General features: G+C 36.4%; 2 protein-coding genes, 1 long non-coding RNA gene and 2 pseudogenes across 6 annotated transcripts; 3 read left to right on the top strand and 2 right to left on the bottom strand.

Annotated features, from left to right (window-relative positions):
- Positions 1-3,396: 3,396 nt before the first annotated feature.
- Positions 3,397-4,197, top strand: LOC147541120 (uncharacterized). Its single transcript, XR_015239655.1, has 3 exons — positions 3,397-3,475; positions 3,574-3,663; positions 3,874-4,197. It is a non-coding gene; the product is annotated as an uncharacterized LOC147541120 (long non-coding RNA).
- Positions 4,198-6,233: 2,036 nt separating this feature from the next.
- LOC147541119 (uncharacterized) lies at positions 6,234-9,271 on the bottom strand. Its single transcript, XM_086637347.1, has 5 exons — positions 9,203-9,271; positions 9,073-9,111; positions 8,904-8,984; positions 7,764-8,539; positions 6,234-7,629 (listed from the first exon to the last, which is right to left on the bottom strand). The coding sequence occupies exons 1-5, from the start codon at positions 9,253-9,255 to the stop codon at positions 6,590-6,592; spliced, it is 1,989 nt and encodes a 662-aa protein (XP_086493473.1). The 5' UTR covers positions 9,256-9,271; the 3' UTR covers positions 6,234-6,589.
- A 2,655-nt stretch (positions 9,272-11,926) lies between these two features.
- On the top strand, positions 11,927-13,713 carry LOC147541118 (Transducin/WD40 repeat-like superfamily protein). Its single transcript, XM_086633372.1, has one exon. It carries the CDS (start codon positions 12,193-12,195, stop codon positions 13,525-13,527), a length of 1,335 nt encoding a protein of 444 aa, XP_086489498.1. The 5' UTR covers positions 11,927-12,192; the 3' UTR covers positions 13,528-13,713.
- LOC147541117 (protopine 6-monooxygenase pseudogene) lies at positions 13,664-15,727 on the bottom strand (annotated as a pseudogene).
- Positions 15,728-17,752: 2,025 nt separating this feature from the next.
- LOC147541116 (LOB domain-containing protein 6 pseudogene) lies at positions 17,753-22,194 on the top strand (annotated as a pseudogene). Of its 3 annotated transcripts, none has more exons than XR_015223218.1 (4): positions 17,753-17,976; positions 18,068-18,130; positions 18,735-19,771; positions 21,810-22,194. The product of XR_015223218.1 is annotated as an LOB domain-containing protein 6 pseudogene, transcript variant X1 (transcript). The 3 variants fall into 3 exon arrangements; XR_015223220.1 differs by having other exon boundaries at positions 17,770-17,852; XR_015223219.1 differs by having other exon boundaries at positions 17,781-17,976; positions 21,740-22,194.
- Positions 22,195-22,707: the final 513 nt, after the last annotated feature.

The following is a 22,707-nucleotide window of genomic DNA, read 5'->3' as shown; positions in this document are numbered from 1 at the left end:
TTTTTTCTCTGGTAATTTTTCATTCAAAAAAACCCTAATTTTTCTCTGGTAATTTTTCATTCAAAAAAGCCCTAATTTTTCTCTGGTAATTTTTCATTCAAAAAAGCCCTAATGTTCTCTCTCTACCTTTGTTTTGGACAGATGGTAAAGCCTACTTCATCAAAACAATCAAGTAAGAAAGTATCCATTGATGAACCTCGGTCTAGCAGATCGAAGACAGTTATTGAAGAACAAGTAAGTAGAAGAATGAGCCCTAGAAAAAAGGTACGTAAGTGAAAACTTTAACTATTTTCTGTTTCATAAACTTATTCCGAGTATATAATAATGTTTCCTGTAGATTGATCTGTTTCATAAAGTTGTGTACTGGTACAACCAAATAGTTCCAGTAAACCAGTTGATTTCTTGTAAACTGGATAGTTTCAAAAAAATTCAACTCTTTCTTACGTAACTATGTAACAAACAGATAAATTTTTCAAAAAATTCAACTCTTTCTTATGTGAGTGGTTTGTAGTTTTTTTTTTTATAAAGATGTATATTTTACATAGAGGAATTCGCAATTTTTTTTACTACGTACTAGTACAACAAAATAGTTGCAGTAAACCAGTTGATTTCTGGTAGAACAAAAAGTTGCAGTAAACCAGTTGATTTCCTGTACACTGAATGGTTACCATAGTTAAGTTAAATTTATGAAACACACAGATGATTGCCCGAAATTCAATTCTTTCTAATGTCAGTGGTTTGTAATTTTTTCAGGTCTCACAAGATGAACCCTTAACAGTGGTGCCACAAACAAAAGGAAAGAGAAAAATGGCAAATGTAAAACCTGAAGGAAGGCCAAAAAAGAAGACACAACGAGCTGTAACTGAAGGTGACTCTGCAAGGGCCTGGGTTGGCTCTCCAAGTGAGCCAAAAAATAGACCCGAAAATTTGGCAACCAAGTTGTCCAAGGTGTACAAGATTTCTCTTAGAAACACATGGACCCAGTTGAAAGTAACATATCCAAAATTGACAAGCAGGCAGAAGGAGTTGCTTGCAGAGTCTCCCTTCAACAACTTGGTGAACGCGTTTGTAAATGACAGGATTGGCCTAGACAGCACAAGCAGACCAAACAAGATGATATTTGAACTACTCTGCTTGTATTCGACTTCCACAGAAACCTTCAACCTAGCTGGGAAAATGTTAAAGCTGAAGCCTCAGGATGTTTCTTTGATTCTGGGCATGCCATTGAGTGGGGAGGTGACAGAGCTTTTCATAGGCAAAACACTGAAGAAACCACAACAAGATTTTTGTGTAAAGTACTTTGGAGAGGTGCCTCCAAAAGTAACAAGCATTATGATGGCTAATGCACTGAGGATGGCGGTTGATGAAGAGGATGAGCTGGATGCCATCAGGTTGATAATCATGTTCATTGCTGCCAATGTTTTGTTTCCTTCAACAACTGGGTACTCTATTCAACCACATATTCTGCTGTACCTGGAATCGATGGAAACAATTCAGAGCTATAATTGGCCAGTGGTGGTGCACCAATTCATGATAAACTACATGAATAAGCACCCGAACGACCCGATTAAAGCTTCAGGCTGCCTACTACTCCTGCCTGTGAGTATGTTTAAGTTTATTACAATTATATATTAGAATTGAAGTGCCTTATTGAATTTACAAATGTGTTTGTCTTATTTAAAGGTATGGTTCTGTGAGCATACTCTATGCTATGAAAGAGAGGAGAGGCATAAAGATGAAATCCCGAGGATTGTACGGTGGTCTCTGGTGAAAATAACAGATACGTTTGACGAGAAACTAGCCAGCCTGACATCTGAACAGGTATAAAATATCATTTACATACCACTAAACTTGTGGGTTCAATGTAAACTAACTTATGAATTGGAAACTGTTTGGTTTACTGGAAACTGTTTGGTTTATTGGAAATTGATTGGTTTACTGGAAATTGATTGGTTTACTGGAAATTGATTGGTTTACTGGAAATTGATTGGTTTACTGCTTGGTTATTACTGAAATGTTTTTCATTTTCTTTCAGGTAACTGAAGATTTTGTTTTCCCCCTCAATGAAGAAGAAACCAAGTTGGTGCAAACAATAAGGACCAAGTACAACATAAGTGAATTGATTCTTGAGATCGACCAACTTAAGCTAAAAAATGACCAGCTGGAGAAAGAGAATGAAAAGCTTAAGAAAGAAAATGAAGAACTCCAGGCAGAGCTGGCAGAAGCTATTGAAGAGAGGGATGATGCATTCAAAGGTTACTCAGATCTACTGGCAGAGGGAATGGTTCCAGTAGCCACTTATGTACGATCAGAGGATGGCATTTTAGTGCCTGTTATGGAAATGAATATAGAGAATGCACCAGAACAACAACAACAACAGGCTCAGGAGAAAGAGGGAAAAGAGAGAAAAGAAGTAAAGGAAGTAAAGGAAAAGGGAAAAGGGGAGAAAGTAAAAGAAGATAAGGGAAAAGGTTTAGAAGATGCAGGAAAAGGTAAGGAAGAAGGTAAAGAAGTTGCAGGAAAAGGTAAGGAGAAAACAAAAGGTAAAGAAGTTGAAGGAAAGGAAGATAAGGGAAAAGGTAAAGAAGTTGCAGGAAAGGAAGATAAGGGAAAAGCTAAAGTGAGTAAGGAGGAAGATTCCGAAAGTGGAGAAGATGATACGGATGATGAAGAAGGTGAGGAAGAAGAAGCTGAAGAAGATGATGCTGAAGAAGATGAGGGTGAAGAAGATGATGATGAGAACAGTGAGGAAGATGATTCAGAAGGCAGTAAAGAAGAAAAAGAAGATGAAGCGAGTGAGGAAGAACAGGATGAAGATAAGGAGACAAAGGATGAAAAAAAGGAAAAAAGCAAGGGTGCAAGCAAAGCTGCGAAAAAAGGCAAACTCTAATTTCAGATTAAGAATTTATTTTGGTTTAATCTAATATTGTTCTCTACATTTCGTATTCAGTTAGTTTCAAGTGTTTTTATTCTTATTCCAAAAATAGTAAACATCTGGCTGGTTTTAAGTATTGCAATTCTAATTACGCTCATTAGATCCTCTATAGGAAACTTTTAGATTCACAGTAAATTATTATATGTCTCGGAAATGACTTAGTGTTGTTTTCACTGAACTTATATCAGACAATAGCGAGGGAGATGCTGAGAATAACCCAGGCAAACTATTATTTTTATGATATATAGTTAATTTATACATTCATAGTAAGTTATTCAATGTCTGGAAAATAACTTAGTGTTGTTTACACTGAAGTTATATCAGACAATAGCAATGACAAGGACGAAAGCGAGGAAAGCGGAGAAAGCGAGAAAAGCGAAGAAAGTGAGGGAAAAGAGAAAAGCGAGGAAAGCGAAAAAAGCAAGGAGAGCGAGGAGAAAGAGGAAACAGAGGAAAGCGAGAAAAGCGAGAAAAGCAAGGAGAGTGAGGAAAGCGAGAATAAAAAAGCAAAGGTCAAGGGAGATGCTCAGCAAAACCAAGGCAAACAATAATTTCCCTTCACAATTAATTTGGATAATTTAACAAATGATCCTCAAATTAAAGTTTCAAATTATTCTTCTTGTCTACAATTTATAAAGATGATCAAGAGGAGGTAGAAGTGAATTTGTCAAGTGAGGAAGGATGGTGGGTTGCAGATACACTGGAAAAGGATCTGTCAAAAGGAAGAGGTAGGTACCTACATACATTCTTAGGGAACTTGATAGTTTATAGGAAACTGAAAAATTAACCGACATTCATACTTAGGGAACTTACGAAGTTGTTAAGAAACTGAAAAATTCACAAGCATATATGCCTTGGGAACTTACTAATTTAGAACAAACTGGACAATGTTCCCACATTCTGACTTTGGTAACTTACGAACTTTGTTTTGTTTATAGATAATAATGTAAGGAGGAGGTTGGATGAAATAGACGACTGTCCTAGTTTTGATCTCAACATAGATCTCGGGACTCAAATAATTGAGTGGACTCCTCCCAAAAAGTCTTCCATGATGGTTAAAGAAGGTGAAGAGAGTACAGCAGGGAACAATAAATTCAAAAATATTGCTGAAATTGGAAAAGAATCAGTGTCAAAACTGTCTGCGGACATGAGACAATTTGAATCACCACATGTCAGTCCTCCAAAAAGAGTAGCTTCCAAAAAAGGGAACAAAGGGTCATCTCCGGTCCCAACATCACTTGTTAAAAGGATTAAAAATAATCCAAGGGTGAGGAGAAAAACAGAAAAAGGAGGTGGCAGTGAAGTACAGGTCATTGACTTGGAGATGATTACACTACAGAAAGAACCCCATGTCAAATTGAGTGACTGGAGAAAAGGGGGGTTATGGCCTTATGTGCAACAAACTGAAAAAACTCTGATGGAAGAATTCATGAAGTATGGATGGACAAGGTATAATCTTTTCTCTCTAGAATTTTTTTGTTGGTTATAAGTTTGGCCGAGAGAAAATTAGTCAGTGTCTAGTACACATTTAGGTTAAATGTAAACAAGTATGTGGTCAAGAAACAAGATAGTTTCTGGTAAATTATTCTGTGGTTAATGTGTTCTACATTGTTTTATACAGCCTGGATGTCTGGAACAAGGACCAGCAACACTGTCTAAGGGCAAAAGATCTAGATGAACTGATGATGAACAGAGGGTGTGATTCCCAGATAATTGATTGGTTTGAAGACCACTTAATGTTATCATCTACCAACCTCGACCGTGAAGTGTTGTTCCTATCATCATTGCTATTTGTAAGATTCCTAAACATTACTATAATTCATTTGAATAGGATTTGTGAATTGACTAGTAAACTTACATGACACAATTGCAGACATTGATTAGGCAGAAGCGCAGTCAGAAGACAATCGAAGTGAATTTAGATAAAAGGATGGAAGAACACTTAATCAAAGATCATACGAGCAAGTTGTGTGTTCCACTTAATACACCATACAGAGATGACTCTTTCGAGGGCCATCACTGGACTTTGTTGGTGTATGATTTTGAGGAGAACGAGTGGACGCACTTCAACTCCTTATATCGGGACATGGAACTGGCAAACAGATGTAACTACAATGCAAAAGAATTGGCGCGCATCCTGGCAGAAAAGATGATAAAGATGAAGGCCGGAAGGGGAAAAATTGACAAAAAAATCCCATACATTAAAGATGTTGAATGCCCCCAACAAGGGGAAAGGTGAGGGCAAATTTTGGAGCATTAATTAACTATGTTATTCCTTACTTGAAACTAACATTATCTTGCTCAAACTTTAAAATCCAACAGTCCAGATTGTGGCCTATACGTGATGCTAAAGATGAAAGAAATATTTCAAGAAAGCATCAAACACAATTACCCTGTAAAGTGCTCACAAAAGGAAGCATATGAAGATGAAGCAAGGAGATTGAGGGCAGAAGTAACATACCTAATCTTGGACGAATCAAAGGACGAATGGAGAAACCAAATTGCAGAAGAAAACTAAAAATTGGATAATCTTAATTTTGTTAAAGTTAGAACAATATTTATGTGTTGTTTTGTTCATGTTACTTACGAACGGATTATATGGTGACAGTTATATGGTTTATAACTGAGAAGACTCAACAACAGAAATCCTTAAACTAATGCGAGAACACATAAATTCATCAGTTTCTGGTGCATTTCTTAGTTTCTATAAACCAATAAATTTTCCAGCAACCAAAAACAATGCGAGAACACATAATGAACTTAGGTACCAGATAGACAGTACTTTTACTAGCTCTAGTAGATAAATGTTACACTAAATAAATGACTTAAATTCAATCTTACGAGTTTATAAGATACTGGAGAATTTACTTTGTCACTTAGATATTAATGGTTTGTCACTTAGAACATTGACATATTTGGATCATTGTTAAGTTCATTAATCGAAGTTCAAAAGTGTCTAACTAGAACAGATTCTCGGAAACAATTCAATGTCCAATACACTACTAAATTTACTTTAAACATAAATTGGAAACTCAAAACATAGAGACAGTAAATTTACAAGCTTCACTTTAGTACACAAATAATGTTCAATGTCCAACACATTACCAGATTCAATGGCATAGGTTGTAGATGGAAACATAGAGACAGTACATTTACAAAATTTCAGGAAACAGTTCAATGTCCAACACATTTATAAATTTACTGAAAACAAGATAGAATCTAAAAAAACATAGGTTGGTGGAACTAAATAACTAACTTATATGACACATTATTTACACAAGAAAAGGAGAGCAAAATGTTAACAAAAACATAGGCATAGATTGGAAACTCAAAACAGAGAGACAGTACATTTACAAGTTTCACTTTAGTACATTTACCAGATTCACTAGAAACAATGAAGGAAACCTAGAGACATAGAGACATAGAGACAGTACATTTACAAAACTCCAGGAAACAGTTCAATGTCCAACACATTACTAAATTTACTAACTTATGTGGCACATAAGTTACACAAAAAAAGAACATCAGAATGTTAACAAAAAACACAGACTCTCTTCATAATCTGAAAAACTTCAACACTGTAGAAGCTATTCAAAATTGTAGAATGCCCGGTGCACACTCTTCCCCAACTCAAATGAAGAACATTTACAACCACTAAATAGGTTGGTTGCACGAAGCACTGTTGTGATAACAAAGTTGTTTACATCGACCACATACCCTCTGTCTTTTCCGAAAGTTCCCGGCACTTTCAATCCTAACAGTTCTCGGTCTCCCGGGACGCTTCTTGGTTAAGGGAGGAAGAATCATGTTGGCTTTATCGAAAGACTTTGGTGCATCAAAAGTAGGGACAGGGTTGATTGAAAGACTGTAGGTCTTACAATAAGCGTCCGTTGTGACAGCAGGATCAAAAAACTTTGAGGAATCACCTCCATGCACTTTAATACACAAGATAGCATGTTCACATGGAATACCTTGAACTTGCCACTTACGACATGAGCAAGTCAGATTAGCAAGATCAACGGAGTGGCTGGGGTTCGACATAACTTCATATTTGAATTCAGAAGACTGAAGACATTTCCAACTGCAGGCAACATTAAATCTGGACTTCATTGTCTCATTGACTTTTGGGCATAGGAATGAGTTCCAGGAGGCCGATTCAATCCTTCGATCGTTCATCATGTTCATTATTTTTACCCGCAACATATCGAGCATGACCGAAATAGGAAGAACTCTCTCGTCCTTTACCCAAGAATTGAAAGACTCCGATAGAGAAGAACAAATCAAACCATACCTATTACCTGGAAAATATACATCGGCCCAGTTTTTAGGATTGACGGAGTACAAAAATGATTGCACTCCATTGCCGCCCATGACAACAAGTTCAGTAGTGTACTTTTGAAAATCCGGAACAGTTAGCGCCCGAGCAGCTTTAAATATTAGTGACTGGAAGTAGTCAGACTTCTTGGCACCATTTTTGACACGTAAATTCATATTGTTGCGTAAATGCCATACACAATATGAATGGTGGGCCTCTGGGAATATGTTGCCTACTGCATTTATAATACCATGGTGTCGATCAGACATAAACGTCAACTCCGAACTACTAGCCACAAATTGTGCCAAATTGCAGAAAAACCATGTCCAGTTTAGATCGTTCTCTACATCCACAACAGCGTAGGCAACAACAAACAATCCTGCAATGAATCAGTAATGAATCAGCGTAGGCAACAAACATTTATTTTATTTTCTTACCAGAAAGTTTTCAGAAAACTGGGTAGTGGTCAGAAAATCAGGTAGTTTTCCTAAAACTATACTAGGACGTACGTACCATCGTTTCCATTCTTTGCTACCGCTGCAAGTATGCATCCATTGTATTTTGTTTTGGCAAAGGTACCATCAACAAATATTAACGGTCGGCAGTGCTTGTAGCCTTCGATACTCGCTCCAAGAGCAATAAAGATTCTAACAAAACGACTAGAAACTGGATCGACTTGAAGATCAATATGACTATTTGGGTTAGATCGAGATAGTGCATCCACATACCACTGGAGCTTCGCATATGAATCCTCTTCTTCACCATATGTTAAAGAAATAGCAGCATTCCGAGCTTTATATGAATAGTAGTAGCTAAGAGCTATACCATAATCCTTTTTAAATGATGTTATAATGTCTTTCGTACTCTTTGTAGGATTCTCTCGGATGTCATCAGCTATTAACTGGCTGACAGCTTCTGTAGACAGCCTAGGCTTACGAGTAGACAATACAAAATCATCACACGTATGGACAGGGTTGAAAGCTTTAAGAACAAACATGGAACGGGACTTTAGAGGAGCAACAGCATGAATTGTCCAACCACAGCTGGGGGTTTTGCATATACAAGTTATCCGGGATAGATCATTCTTGAGGAATTTATAATTGTATCCATGTTTTATGGAATATCGACTAAGAGCTTGTCGAAACGCAGGAGCACCCCCCGGAAATTCCTGCCCAATGGATGTAAAAACTTCTGGCCAACTATCTGATCGTAGAGGTTCACTCCTAACGATCGCAGTAGATGCCTCAGCATGAGTTGTTGAAGAGGGAGATATAAAATCTTGTGGGAAACTGCATGAAACATAACAATACTCAATAGCCAGAAAATCTAGTTCACATAAAATCTTTCTGGTTTCCAGAAACATGTTAGTGCACCGGAAACCAATGAGTTTACTAGAAACCAGGTAGTTTACTCGAAACAGACACAGCTTACGCAGGTATATGGTTAGAGAACTATGTAGTTGACAGAAAATCATCTTGTTTACTAGAAACCAGTTGGTTTACAGAAAAACAAAGAGTTAATTGTAAATAAGACAATTTACGCACTTACCTAATTAGGGTAATTACTACTTTATAGGAAACCAGATTGTACAATGGAAATCAATGAGTTTACTATGAATTATTATGAAATATGAGGAGTATTAAAGTAGACTACCGCTGTCGTTCCTGTTGAGCATATCTAGCTTGTGCTACAGCTAGAGGAGGAGGGGTAGAACAAAAAAAGTCGCGCTCCACCCTGAGTAGTTCAAGTAAACATTCATTCAAGTAATCGATGTAAAAGCAAAAGAGAAGTATTAAAGAAAGTAACATAAACATCCATTCACCAGAGAGGACCGGTTGATCCAACGTTCAAAAGCATTTGACTGAAAGGAAAACAGAAAAGAAAATGAGAATACAGAGAGGACCGGTTGATCCATTCAGTTTTTACATAACAATATCAATTTACTTCCATACGTGAATGAACCTGTGTTTGACAGGTTGGTTATTTCTTCAAGACCATCCATCATGTAACGCCAACAAATAAACCTGGAATATAAGAAAGTTTGAAAAAAAATCAGAAACATTCAGGGTGAAACCTTGAAGGTAATGGTTTAGGAGAGCATTAAAGTTTAGTTAAGAAAGTCAGAAATATTCAGGTGAAATATTTAGGATAGCATTGAAGACAAAGAAGACAATGGTCTCATGATTTCGGGTTTCTTATTTAGGATAGCATTGAAGACAAAGAAGATAATGGTCTCATGGTTTCGGGTTTCTTATTTAGGATAGCATTGAAGACAAAAATCAGAAGCATTGAAGACAAAGGAATAACAAATAAGAAAGTTTCACCTGAAAGAAGAAAGTCAGAGGAAGAGCAGAGGTTGGGAAGATAATGACCAAAATCTAGGTATAAATAAGCTTCTCAGACTCAATCTTTCTAACTTATGGGCGGGCTTTCAAATTTTAGCTGAAATTTTGGCTGAAAATTTGAACTTTGAATGAAATAGAGAAAGATGAAACTGTTTTGAAAAAATTTAGAGAGAGAAATAAGCAGAAAATAAGGAGATTTGGAGATATTTAGGTGTGATTGCCAGAGTTTAGAGAGATTTTTGGAACAATTAACGTCAAATCTCCATCCCTCATTAAATGGTATTAATTGCTCCCTCTCCATCAGCTGACAAAGGCGTCAGGAAGTAAGAGGAAGGGTAATAGAGGGATTTTTAAAAATCTGTCACAAATAAGTGTGAGCTGTCACAGAAAAGTGTGAGCTGTCTGGCCTCTTTGGACTGGAAATGCATATTTGGCTGAGAAGGGACAAAAGGCCAATTTCCCCCCAAAAATTTGGACCAAACGCTCATTTTTTGATTTATTTATTCCCGCCGCGGGTCTTAAGTTAGCCCGACTTTATACCCGCTCCATATTTTTTGGTAAACCGTACCCTATTACCGTTTTCCCGAGTCCAACTCCACCCTACGTATCAATCATTGTCTACTTATGGTGTGTTTAGATGACAGAATAATGAGTCCTTGGGATTCATGATCCCACGGATTCATGAATCCAAGTAATATATTTTAATTTGTTTGACAACTCATAAGAATCCTATGATTTATTACTATTTTGAGTATTTTTAAACACTTCTTTAGAAAAATCGGTTGTCGAAAAATCGGGTTTTCGGGAAAAGATTGATATTTAGGAAAAAAAAATGACTTTTTAAAAAAATAATGATTTTTGAAAAAAAAAAAAAAAGTTTAAATAATTATTTTGTAGAAAGAAATATTTTTTTTTATTAATTTTAAGTTTGAAATTTAGGTTTATTAATCTAAAATCCTAGCAAATCCTATGGGGTAGGGCGGGATTTTGGTCCAATTCAAATTTTGGAATTAAGAATTCAAGAGTCCTAGGATTCTTGGTAGTCAAATAGACCAAGGATTCATCATTCCTACCGAATCCCACTTTTGATAGGAATCCTACAACCAAACACACCATTAAGTTAGTTCCACGGGAGATCCTAAGCGGGGAAACTACTAGCAGGCGGTCTAAAAGTTTCAAATTTTATATAAAGATTTTTATCTCTTATAGAGATAGTGGAAGGGAGAGAGAGGTACAAATTCAGAGAGATGAAACAATTCTAGAGAAGTTGGAGGGAAAACTGACTCAATGGTCAAAATTTCTCACGATTTAAAAGACAATTATAGAGAAGTTGGCCCATCAATCTGTATTTATATCGTTGATTTAGATTTTATTTTTTCCAATTCATCTTTGATTTTTCCATTTCATGTCCCAAATCTAATTATATCTGTTTTTCAAACGGGAAAATTCAAACGGGAAATTTGGCCAAAACTCCCTAAAAAATTTGAGTTTTGGTTAAAAAGGATTTATCAAGTTTTTATAGGCTTCAGCTCCCTATGGCATTTTTGTAAACAATCTAATATAGGGAAAGGACGAAACTGACCTTATTGCAAACCAGCTTGCGAACCAGTTTGCAAATGAGAGTGCAAACCAGATTGCAAAGCTTTGCAAGACAAATCAAATTGCAAAGTAGTGCAAACTAGTTTGCAAAGCTCTGCAAACCAGATTGCAAAGTGTGTGCAAAGTCATTGCAAGGCAAATCAGATTGCAAAGCAGTGCAAACCAGTTTGCAAAGCTCTGTAAACCAGATTGCAAAGCAGTGCACACTAGTTTGCAAAGCAATGCAAACCAGTTTGCAAAGCTTCGCAAGTTGAGATTCTAAGGGCAATTTCGGCATTAGAAATGGGAGTGCTTTTAGAATCGTCCTTCAAGACTATTTCCAAACTAGATATGGGGCCTAAAATGACAAAAAGATAACTTGTCTTTTTGACAAAAAAAAACATGAAATTGGGTCTCCGGCCCAATTTCTAGATACGAAAATCCCTTTATTAGTATTGCATCTTGTATGTACAAAGTACAAACAACAGGTGATTTTTACCCTAATTTGGCAACTTGTACTAACTAGAATAGGAATGAACAAGTAGTAGACCAAGTCAATGGCCAAAGCAAATACTCCCTGTCATTCAACAAAAATGTGAGAACCACCTCTCCTCTTTCCCCTCCCCCAAAGAACTCTCTCATCCCTCCACCAAAAAATACCTAACCTACTACCAAAAATACCTAACCAGCTCAGTATATACCCGCCCCCCATCCATGAACATCTAACCTATTTCTATCAAATATCTAAGAATCTCCAAATTTACCAAAAATTTTTTAACTGAAATGTTTCGTTCTTACACGTTTCACCCCAAATATAAGCAATTTCCTTGTTTATTTATGATTTCTCATCTATTTCAGATGTTCTCATATCTCCTCCTCCTCCTATCTATATATTTTGTATGAACCCCATTTGGCCCAATCCTTTTTCTTACTACAAGATTGGGCCTCCTTCAATTTATGTAATGAATAAACTATCGGTGGTTATTTAACGGTGGTGGATTGAGGAAGAGCCAGGAACAATGTTTTCGTATACAAATAGTATTTCACGATCGAATATGCATTCAGATCATAGCATTTCAACCGACGATGATTCTGCAACTAGAATTAGTAGCGTATCAACAACAAGTAATTACGAAAGAAATCGGTTGAGTGGTGAAGTTTCTCCATGTAATATGTCACCATGGAATCAAACATCAACTTTTTCGAAACCTTCTTCTTCATGGTCAAAATCATCAGATGATAATAATTATGCATCTCCTAATACTCTAATTGGATCGCTTGTTCGCGAAGAAGGTCACATTTATTCATTAGCTGCTATAGGCGAACTTCTTTATACTGGTTCCGACTCGAAAAACATTAGAGTTTGGAAAAACTTAAAAGAATTCTCTGCTTTTAAATCCGCTAGTGGATTGGTTAAAGCTATTGTTATTTCTGGTGATAAAATCTTTACTGGTCATCAAGATGGTAAAATTAGGGTTTGGAAAGTATCTGTTAAGAACCCAGTTCTTCATAAAAGAGTTGGAACTCTTCCATCTTTAAAAGATTTGATTAAAAATTCATTAAGACCTCATCGTTCCCTTTCCATTAAACATTCTGATGCTGTTTCTTGTTTAAGTTTAAATGAAGATCAAGGAATTCTTTACTCTGGGTCTTGGGATAAAACCCTCAAAATTTGGAGAATTTCAGATTCTAAATGTTTGGAATCGATTAATGCTCATGACGATGCGGTCAACTCTGTCGTTTCAGGACTTGACGGTTTAGTTTTTACTGGTTCAGCCGACGGTTCGGTTAAAGTTTGGCGAAGGGAATTAGTTAACAAATCGACGAAACATATGTTTGTACAAACATTATTGAAACAAGAAAGCGCGGTAACCGCGTTAGCCGTTAGTGATTCAATCGTCTATTGTGGGTCGTCCGATGGACTTCTTAACTTTTGGAACAATGAAAATCAACTTTCTCGCGGTGGTACGCTTAAAGGTCACAAACTCGCAGTATTATGTTTAGCCTCAGCTGGGAAATTGATTTTTAGTGGGTCGGCCGATAAAACAATTTGTATGTGGCGAAGGGACGGTGGAGATCACACGTGTTTGTCTGTTTTAACGGGGCATACTGGTCCTGTGAAATGCTTAGCTGTTGAAATTGATCAAGAGACGATGGAGAAGGATCAAAGGTGGATTGTGTACAGTGGAAGTTTGGACAAATCTGTGAAAGTTTGGAGTGTATCTGAACAATTACCTGGTCTTCAACCTATGGCGGCAGCCCCTGTAGAAACTGATCATCAGGCGTATGATATATCGCTCCCAGATGCTAAAAAAAATGCAAATTTGGGCCTTTTCAAAATGAAAAATCTATAGACTATATATTGTTTATACCAAAGAAACTATTTATACAAACAAATCATTTTTCAAGAAGATTCGTTTTTCATAGATACGGTATTTCTATCTCATTTATATTTATTGTTTTTGTAATTTTGGAAACTTAATGAAAATAATGTGAAAACTGTTGAAAAATTCAATGAATAGTGAAATTATAGAATACAATCTTTATTTTTCAAATGAGATAAATATATATATAACTTAAAGAATGAAAAAAATAAATAGGAAAACTAATTCTCGTAAAGTTTGGGATGAAGTCGTGCGGTAAGGAAGAGATCTGAGGTGATGCTTTGTTGGTAACGTGTCCTTCGGTGCTTTCGGTTAGGTCTACATCTGAATCCTCTTGGGTACCCAAGTCACAGCCATGGATGAGCCTAGCAAGAACTAAATGCATGAAACTCCGGGGCACACCCTTCTGCCTGCTCCAAATGGTAGCAACTCAAAGTGTTGTCCCCCAACATCTATCTCTGCATTCTCGGTTAGAAACCTTTCAGGCCTAAATTCTGTTGGATTTGCCCAAACATTTGGGTCTCTTTGTAGCTTCCACACATTCACTAGTAACCGAGTTCCACCTTCGACATGGAACCCTCCTACCTCGCAATCCTCCTTGGTTTCACGTTCAAGAAGAGCGCATAATGGGTACAATCGCATTGTTTCCTTGACTATGGTGTTCAAGTATACTAAATTTTTTAGGTCGGAGTCTTCCGCTTGTCTGTCCTTTCCAACATGAACATCCAATTCTTCTCTAGCCTTTCTCAATGCGTGACGATTGTTCATCAACAAGGAAACTATCCATGTTAAACTCACTGCAGTGGTGTCTGTTCCACCCATGATCATTGCAAGGCAGGTAGCTTTAATAACAGTATCAGCGTCGTGACCAGACAGCTTACTCTCGTTTTTTTTTTTTTTGAATAAAGCTTTCAAATCTTGCTCACTTTCATCAACTGAGTTCTTCTTCCTACGATGTTCCTCTAACCAGTTCTCAACTAGTGCGTCTACTTTCTTGGCGTTACGCTTCATGAAGTTCATGGCGCTCATGTGCCCTTGAAAAATGTCAAAGAACCCAAGTAGAGGAGCCACATCTGACAACATAGAAACACTAGCAAGACGTAAGGCTTTGTCCATGACTTTCTTGTAATGGACAGCCTCCTCCTCACCTTGCACAATCTTAGACCCAAAATGGTGTTTCCCATCAATTACCCTCATCACTAAGTTGTTTGAGACCTCTTCAAACCATTTTTTCTATCTACCAAAAAGGGAGCTACTTCATTTTGACTCTTACATTGATCATAGAAGGCCTTGAAGCATATCTACCAAAAACTTATCTTTATTAATTTAGTGATCAGCACGATTAAAATGATGAACTTTTAAACTGCAAATTATAACCAATAATAAGGACAGTACGTTGAGACAATTACTCCTATATATAGATGATAAATTTTAGGCCCAAGCCCATATCCGTCGTAGTCTGAAGTGGGAAATCTGAAGCAAGCACTTTCTGTTTTCACACATATAACTTGACCTAAACGAGTACAATGTCGGTGACATGCGCAACCACCGGTAGCATCTTACTGATTCAGTGAGCAAACGACTATCGGTAGGGTGTCACCAATGCATCTTCTAGTGTTTTCAAAGACTTACTAATTGACAGGTGGTTGCGCATGTCACCGAAAAAAAAAGGAGTTGTGAGTTAGTATCATGTGGTTATGACACCCGAATATTAATTTGAGTTAGTATTCAGTGAGCTAATGTCCATAAGATGCCACGTACGGTTGCCGGTACCAAAAAAAAAAAGGAGTTGTGAGTTAGTATCATGTGGTTATGACACCCGAATATTAATTTGAAAGAGAAGGAAGCAAAAAAAGAAAAAAAAGATTCAAAGAAATTGGACCTCTTCTTATTTCTTTCTAATAGCAAGGAAGACTCACTCCATATGTATGTAAAAAGTACTTATATACGTTTTTTTTGTTGAAAAAGTACTTATATACGTTGTTGGCAAAAGGTTTATATTTAATGCAATCCCAATCCTTCACGCAAACACACTCTACTCTCTCTCTCTCTCTCTCTCTCTCTCTCAAATAGTAGAGCAGATGAATGCTGACACTATTTTATATCTTCTTCCCTCCATTTTGTCCCCCCAACCCAACCCAACCCAACCCAACCCCTCTTTCACTGCCATGGTTCATGTGGGTCCCGTTTCATTAACCCATGATCTACTCATAAAAAAAGGGACCCACAACCCAAAACTTCTGTCCTGCTGGCGTTTCATTTTGGTAATTAATCCGATGAGTCAAGATGATGAGGGAAGATGGGGTTGACTAGCTACCTAGGTGGGTAGGTAGGAGTACATACAATTTGAGAGAGAGAGTGTATGATGTGGCTTTGTGGTGGTGGGTGGGAGAGTATGTATTATTAATTAATGAATAAAAAGAGGTTTAGTCACTTCCAAATGAATGAATGAATGAGTTGAAAGCTAATGCTACTGGTATTTAGTAGTAGTAGTAGTAGTAGGATAAAACAAGGCAAGGCAAGACGGACGGACGGGGGCAATCAATTCAAAGCAGCAAGTACTGTTTTTTTTCTTGCCAAATTAACATGTGTTTTTCTCTTCCAAAATTAATTAACTTCTCTTCTCACTTCTCACTTCTCACTTCTCACTTCTCACTTCTCACTTCTTAGGGGGGGGGGATTGGATTGGACTGGACTCTGGAGAGAGTCTGGAGTACTGGGAGAATGAATGAATGAATGAACAATACGGGAACACTTAAAAATGCCCCATCATCTCTGAGTTGTAACATTATCCCCTGCTTGCTATATAGATTCACTCACAGATCAATTTCCATAAATCCTACTACTACTACTATTTTTAATACATATAACAATTGCAATGTTGCCCCCGGTGGTTAATTTGGTCTATGAATAACACTTACCTAGCCTTGCCTCAGGGCAAACTATTTAAATCTAAATCTTTTGGGTTTTGATGGTTAAGAAATTTACAAGCTTGAGAAATAAGTTCTTGTCTAACCAAGGTAAAATGATGTCGACCCAAACTACTCTCTCACCCGTTCCTATGTACTATACTTCTTTCTTGGTTATGCGAGTTTCAATTAGAAATTTTAATATTATGAAAAAAAAAATCTTCTACAAGTATACTAAAAGCAAGCAACACTCGGTAAAAAAATTGGAGCTAATGAACAAGGAAACTCTGATATGTGGTTGCATTTGAGCAAAAGAAGCCAAATAGTTAAACGTCCATGGAAGTTTATATCTTTTTCCTTATATCCCATCAAAAGTAAGCTAATTAGTTGGAGATCAATCGCGGTACTAGTTTATGGCACGGTGACAAGAGCTCCCAAATGTAGGAATACGATTAGATTATCAGAGGTTGTTATATCTTGTGCAACAAAGCATATCAAGTTATTTGTTTCTCATGGGCTTTTATGCATTTACATATAAATTTCTTGACACGATTTGTGATATCCATCTCCAATACATTTTTCCCAGATATATAGCTAAAATGGCTCGTAATAGGCTATTTGTTTAATAAAATTTCAATGAAACGATACGAGGGTGGAATCTAGACCAAAATTTGAAGCTGAGGGTCTAAATCCGGTCGCCTTTTCTAGAATTAGATAAAATGTGTTAAATCCAAAATGTCCAGGTCGAAGAAAGTCTGTTAGTGCTCAAATATGAAAGAAATATCCCTGAGAGAAAATGAGACCCCTAATAAAAAACATATTATTATGTAGTGAGTTTAAATATTTATATATGTGAAATCCAACCCAATAGGGAATTATATTTCAAAAAAAACCCAAAATGTAATTCCAAGAAAGAAATTGGCAGGATTGTGACATTATCAATAAGATAATGTCACAATCCCTTAGATTTATCCTATTTGGGCTTCTTATTGTAATTCAATTTAAGATAAAATGATGTATCCATAATAAAAGTTGGCAGGATTGTGACATTATCAATAAACCAGATTATTTTTTTATTTTTTTTGGTTATTGTTGTTGATTATAAGTTCTCATTGCAGCAAAGTCACGCAAAGTTGTTAGGCAAAATAGTCCAAAATGGGATCCATAAAATAAAACAAATACACATGGCAAAAATGTAAAAAGGAGAACATGACCCATTTGCTTTGGCTCAGACTCAAATAGCCTAAATTTTTCTACTACTAAATATTGGAGTATTTTTTTAGAATATAAAAACCAAATTTTCCTCAATTGTATGTATGTACCCCTTTCTCTTCACCTCTCTCCCTTCTTTTCTTTCTTTTTGGGATCCCGAAACTCGTCCAAAAGGTGAAAAAAAAAGCTTCGTTCTAACTGAAAATGAAAACAACGATTCATCTCTGAGTTAAAACTTCATCGTTTTTCCGATTCATCATCAAAGCTTCTTCTGGGAGTCGTTTCATATAGAGTCATTGTTAGTTTTTAATTTGTCTTGTTAATCTTAAGAGTCGATCAAGTAGATCAGATGTACTAAATAAATTTGATATTCTTTGATTTACTTGCAGATGATGATACGATCTTAAGTTGAATCTGATGATTTTGATTTGAAGAGTCGGGTGGTGAAAGAGGTAGCATTCTCTCTCTCTCTCTAAGGTCACTAAATTAGATGTAAAATATTTTGAGGATTTTTTTTTATGGATTTTATATGGAAAAAATCGTTTATTAAAATTGGAAGTTTAGATCGAATTAGGATCTTAAAAAGAGGATGAAGATTTTACAAATATTCTCTTGATCTGTTTTCTTTTTTGTCTTGATCGTGTGGAAACAGTTAACTTGTCAATCATCAAAAACCAAACTAGAATGGCGGTTTGATTTTCAACCATTATTTACCGCTTCCTTATTTGATCTCTCTCTCTCTCTCTCTCTCTCTCTCTCTCTCTCTGTAGTGGGTGGGTTTTTCCTTGTTTCTTTCTCTCTCTCTCTCTCAATACTCTAATCCCAAGAAAGAGATTGAGAGAGCAAACCCTAATTTTCTTTTGTTCACCGTCAAGGAAACCCCTCTTCCCTCGCAAGAGGCTACTCTCGACTTAGACGAAATATTTTTCACTCAAGATAGACATTTGATTTCTTTTTAAAATTTGGGATTGGTATATTTTTGTAATCTCTTCTATAATGTTTATTTCGTCTTTTAAAATTTACAAAGTAATTAAAAGTGTTGTGATTTTTTTGCAGTGATAGATGGCATCATCGTCGAACTCTCCTTGCGCAGCTTGCAAATTTCTACGTCGAAAATGCACACAAGAGTGTGTATTTGCCCCATACTTCCCACCAGATCAACCACAAAAGTTTGCTAATGTCCACAAAGTTTTTGGAGCAAGTAATGTCGCTAAGCTACTCAATGAAATTAGTCCTTCTCAAAGAGAAGATGCCGTTAACTCGTTAGCTTATGAAGCTGAAGCTAGGCTTCGTGATCCTGTCTACGGTTGCGTAGGAGTTATCTCACTTCTTCAACATAAACTCAAACAAGTTCAACATGATCTTTATAGTGCTAAAAAGGAGTTGTCTAATTATATTGGACCATCAGCAATGTTACCACTTGCTGCTCATCAACAACCTCATCTTTATAATAATCATCCTCTTTTGCATCATCATCCTCAAAACCCTAATTCTGGAATGGGTTCATTTGGTATATCTCCGTTAGGGTTAGGTCTTCTTACTGGATCTAATCACCAATTACTAATCCGGGAACAACAACAACAGATTCTCGAGGCACAACATCTAGCCGCTGCTGTGGTTGCAAGGGATCAAGATATGATTAGAAGCTATGAACAACAACAACAACAACAACAACAGCAAGAGCTTGCTAGATTCAATGGTGGTTTTGATTCGACCAATGGTAGTGCCGGACCTAACTGCATTGGAGTTGGTGTTGGCGGTGGATTTAATCAGATGACGGCCGCCTCGCCTTCAACGTTATCTCTGGTTACCTTCGAACATCCATTTCAGGTTCAACAACAGCAGCATCAAGAACAATTGCTATCTCATCACCACCACCCACAGCAACCACCACTCCAGGGGGCGCCACTGGCACTTGAACCTAAAACAGAACAGCAACAACAACAACAACAACAACAAGAGAGAGCGGGAAGTCATGACGACGAGGGTACAAGCGTTAACCCGTCGTCATAAAGATAGGGGGGGGGAGTTTAATTCTTTCTCTCTGTCCTCACTCCTTCTCTCGTCATCGTCATCATCATCATCATCATGGGGTACTATTTTTTCTCTCTCTCTCTCTCTCTCTCTCTTTTTTTTTTCATTTTTTTTTTACATTATTAGGGAGTTATTAATTAATCAATCAAGTAGGAGGAGTCTCTTTCATCAAAAAAAAAAAAGAAAAAGTAGGAGGAGTCTCTAAGTAAGTAGAGTAAATCACTATATAATACTAATATTTAAATGGGTGAATAGATCCATCCATCCCTACATAAAAATCGAGAAGAAATAGTTTTGACTTTTAGAGAGAAGCACGTGTATTATAGCGCGTTTACGCTCGTGCAAATCAAGAGACGTTGCATGTGTGGGTCTTATCAATGAATTGACTTCAATAATAATAAACTTTTTCAAGTACATAATATTTGGAAATTCATTTGATTATTTTGGGTCCACTATATTAATCTTTTCTTATGATGTGTTAGGATTAAAATGTCAAAAGGAGCTTGGATTCAACAATGATACAAGTAGATTGATTGTCTCCAACTCTCTACGTATTTTTTTTTAATTTACAACAACAAAAAAGATTATTTCTCCTCCTTACAACAACAAAAAAAGAAAAAAAAATAAAAATAGATTATTCCGCTAAGGTAGTAATTTTTAGTCTCTAAGTATTTTTTTTTTTAATTAACAACACTTTCCCATTGCAACACATTCTAATAGTTTTGCAACAATTTTGAAATATTTGGTGACAGTTTGGCAATGCCTTACAACAACTCTATACAAAAAATATTAAACTTTTAACAAAAAGAAAATGTAAAAATTTGGATTTTTTAATAACTTGTCTTTTTAATTTGGAGTAATTTTTCTTTAATATTGGTGTTTCCCCCTTTACTGCATTTAGGGGTGGCAATGGGTACCCGTTTACCCGAGAACCGAACCGACCCCGAGTCTTAATGGGTAGGTACTGGGTATAGGTTTTAGATCCATTAAGGAAATCGGGTCTTAAATGGGTATACCCGAAAGGACCCGACTAGGAGGCGGGTCCTTATCGGGTATATCCGCCGGGTACCCGACGGGTAATGGGTACCCGAGATAATACGAAAAAATACCCTAGATTATATAGTATTCTTGTACGTCAGGGTTTTTCTCACCAAGTTACCAACTCACCAAGTTACCAACTCACCAAGTTATGAAATTTCTCAAATCCTCTTTTCCTTGGTTAAAAACTAATTTATAAAACACAAAAGTGAGCGAGTTAATATAACATAAAGGTTCATTTCTTCTTTCTTGATTCCCCTAATCTCTAATCTCTTATACTCATCAACTATTGTACCCGAGATATTTGCTTATTTAAGGATCTATGTCGTTTATGATATTTCTTTTCACTAGATTCATGCAAATTCTTCTACTTTAAGAAATATTTGATATACTTTTGTGAATACCCAATGGGTACCCGATACCCGATGGGTACCCGAGAATTTTAAAGGTTCCGGTTCTGGATCCTTTGATTGAGGTACCGGTACCGGAACCGTCAAGAACCGAAACCGTTACGATTTATAGGTTCCGGTTCTGGATAGTTAAATACCCGAACCGGAACCGACCCGTTGACACCCCTAACTGCATTACTTATTGGTAATTAAGTGAGTGCAATATGAATAACAGGAATCAATCCGTAATAAATTGTTGAAAAGAAATACATGAGCTATATTTTTGGTAATGATGACATCTAAGAGAGAGAGAGAGAGAGATTTGGGGTCATGTGTTTGAAATGTTCATTTTGAGTTGGTCGAGAGACGAAATCGTGTCTCTTTGTAGATCTTATCATCCTATTAATTAGAGACGCTTGGATTAATATATTCTGGTGGCCGGACTGTCTTGTCATTAGACGAAAGCGTGCCGCATAAGCATTAAGCAACTCTCTCTCTTTTGTCATCAGAGTGGCTTACACGGACAAGGCTGATTTTTCTACACCCATTTCCTCTCCTCTCCTTTCTATCTATCTAGAGAGAGTCCTTTACTAATACTAGCTTTTTCTTCTTCTTCCTCATTGTATTATCTAATTCTTCTGTTTTTCTTTTTCCTCTTGTACCCATCAAGAAAGCTAGCTAGGTTCAAGTATAAACAAAGTAAAGAGATCGCACCTGCAGATAATATTATGTTCATGATCAAAGAAGAAGAAGAAGAAGAAGAAGATATAAAGCTCAATCCGGGAAGCCCTTTATCTACTCGACTAGCTAGAGTAGAGTAGAGTTGGTGCTCTCTCTCTCTCTCTCTCTCTAAATTATCTCGGCAAGTTTCAAGACCAGAAGAAATATTAACATATACGATGATGATAGGAGGAGGTAATGAAATGCAAAAATGTTCTAATTCCTCTCTCTCTTTATTTTTCTTAATTTTAAAACATTCAAGAAACAAAATACTAGTACTACTTTACTAACATTAAACAAGGTTAATTTGGTTACTAAATAGGAGTATTTCCCAACTAGCACCTAGTCATTTGACTTGTTATAAACCCCTATTGCTTTCTTCTTTCTTGCTCACAATTCATTTCCCCCATATATACTAGAATACCAATGTTTGGTTATATCATACTGCATTTTTTTTATTTATTAGAGATTATGAATAAAATGGACATAAATTAGAGGGTAAATGTGACTTTAGTCCCCATGCATAGAAAAAAAATACGTTTTAAGAACACTGAGGATGTAATTTGACAAAATTGTGAAAATATACTTTCGCCTACAGAAAAAGAAAACACACAGAATTTGACCCGGGCATCAACAAATACTTAAAAAGTATTAATTAGCATTTTTGGAGGGCACATAATCAACATTGCTATTTGACCTTGTTTTCTCGATATCTATTGGTCATTTTTTTTTGTATTTCGTTATTAAGTGCAACAGAGTTTCTCGATTTTTAGGTGCTTACATATATTCATCTCACTAAACATTACTACAAATTTTGGTTTATTCTTAGTGTTTTTATTGCATATGAT

Source organism: Eschscholzia californica, unplaced genomic scaffold, assembly GCF_041429995.1.
Source record: "Eschscholzia californica isolate CP2 unplaced genomic scaffold, dmEscCali1.0.p SCAF_4, whole genome shotgun sequence".
Classification (NCBI taxonomy): domain Eukaryota; kingdom Viridiplantae; phylum Streptophyta; class Magnoliopsida; order Ranunculales; family Papaveraceae; genus Eschscholzia; species Eschscholzia californica.
The sequence above is the reverse complement of the archived record's forward strand: the minus strand, read 5'-3'. Positions and strand labels throughout refer to the sequence as shown.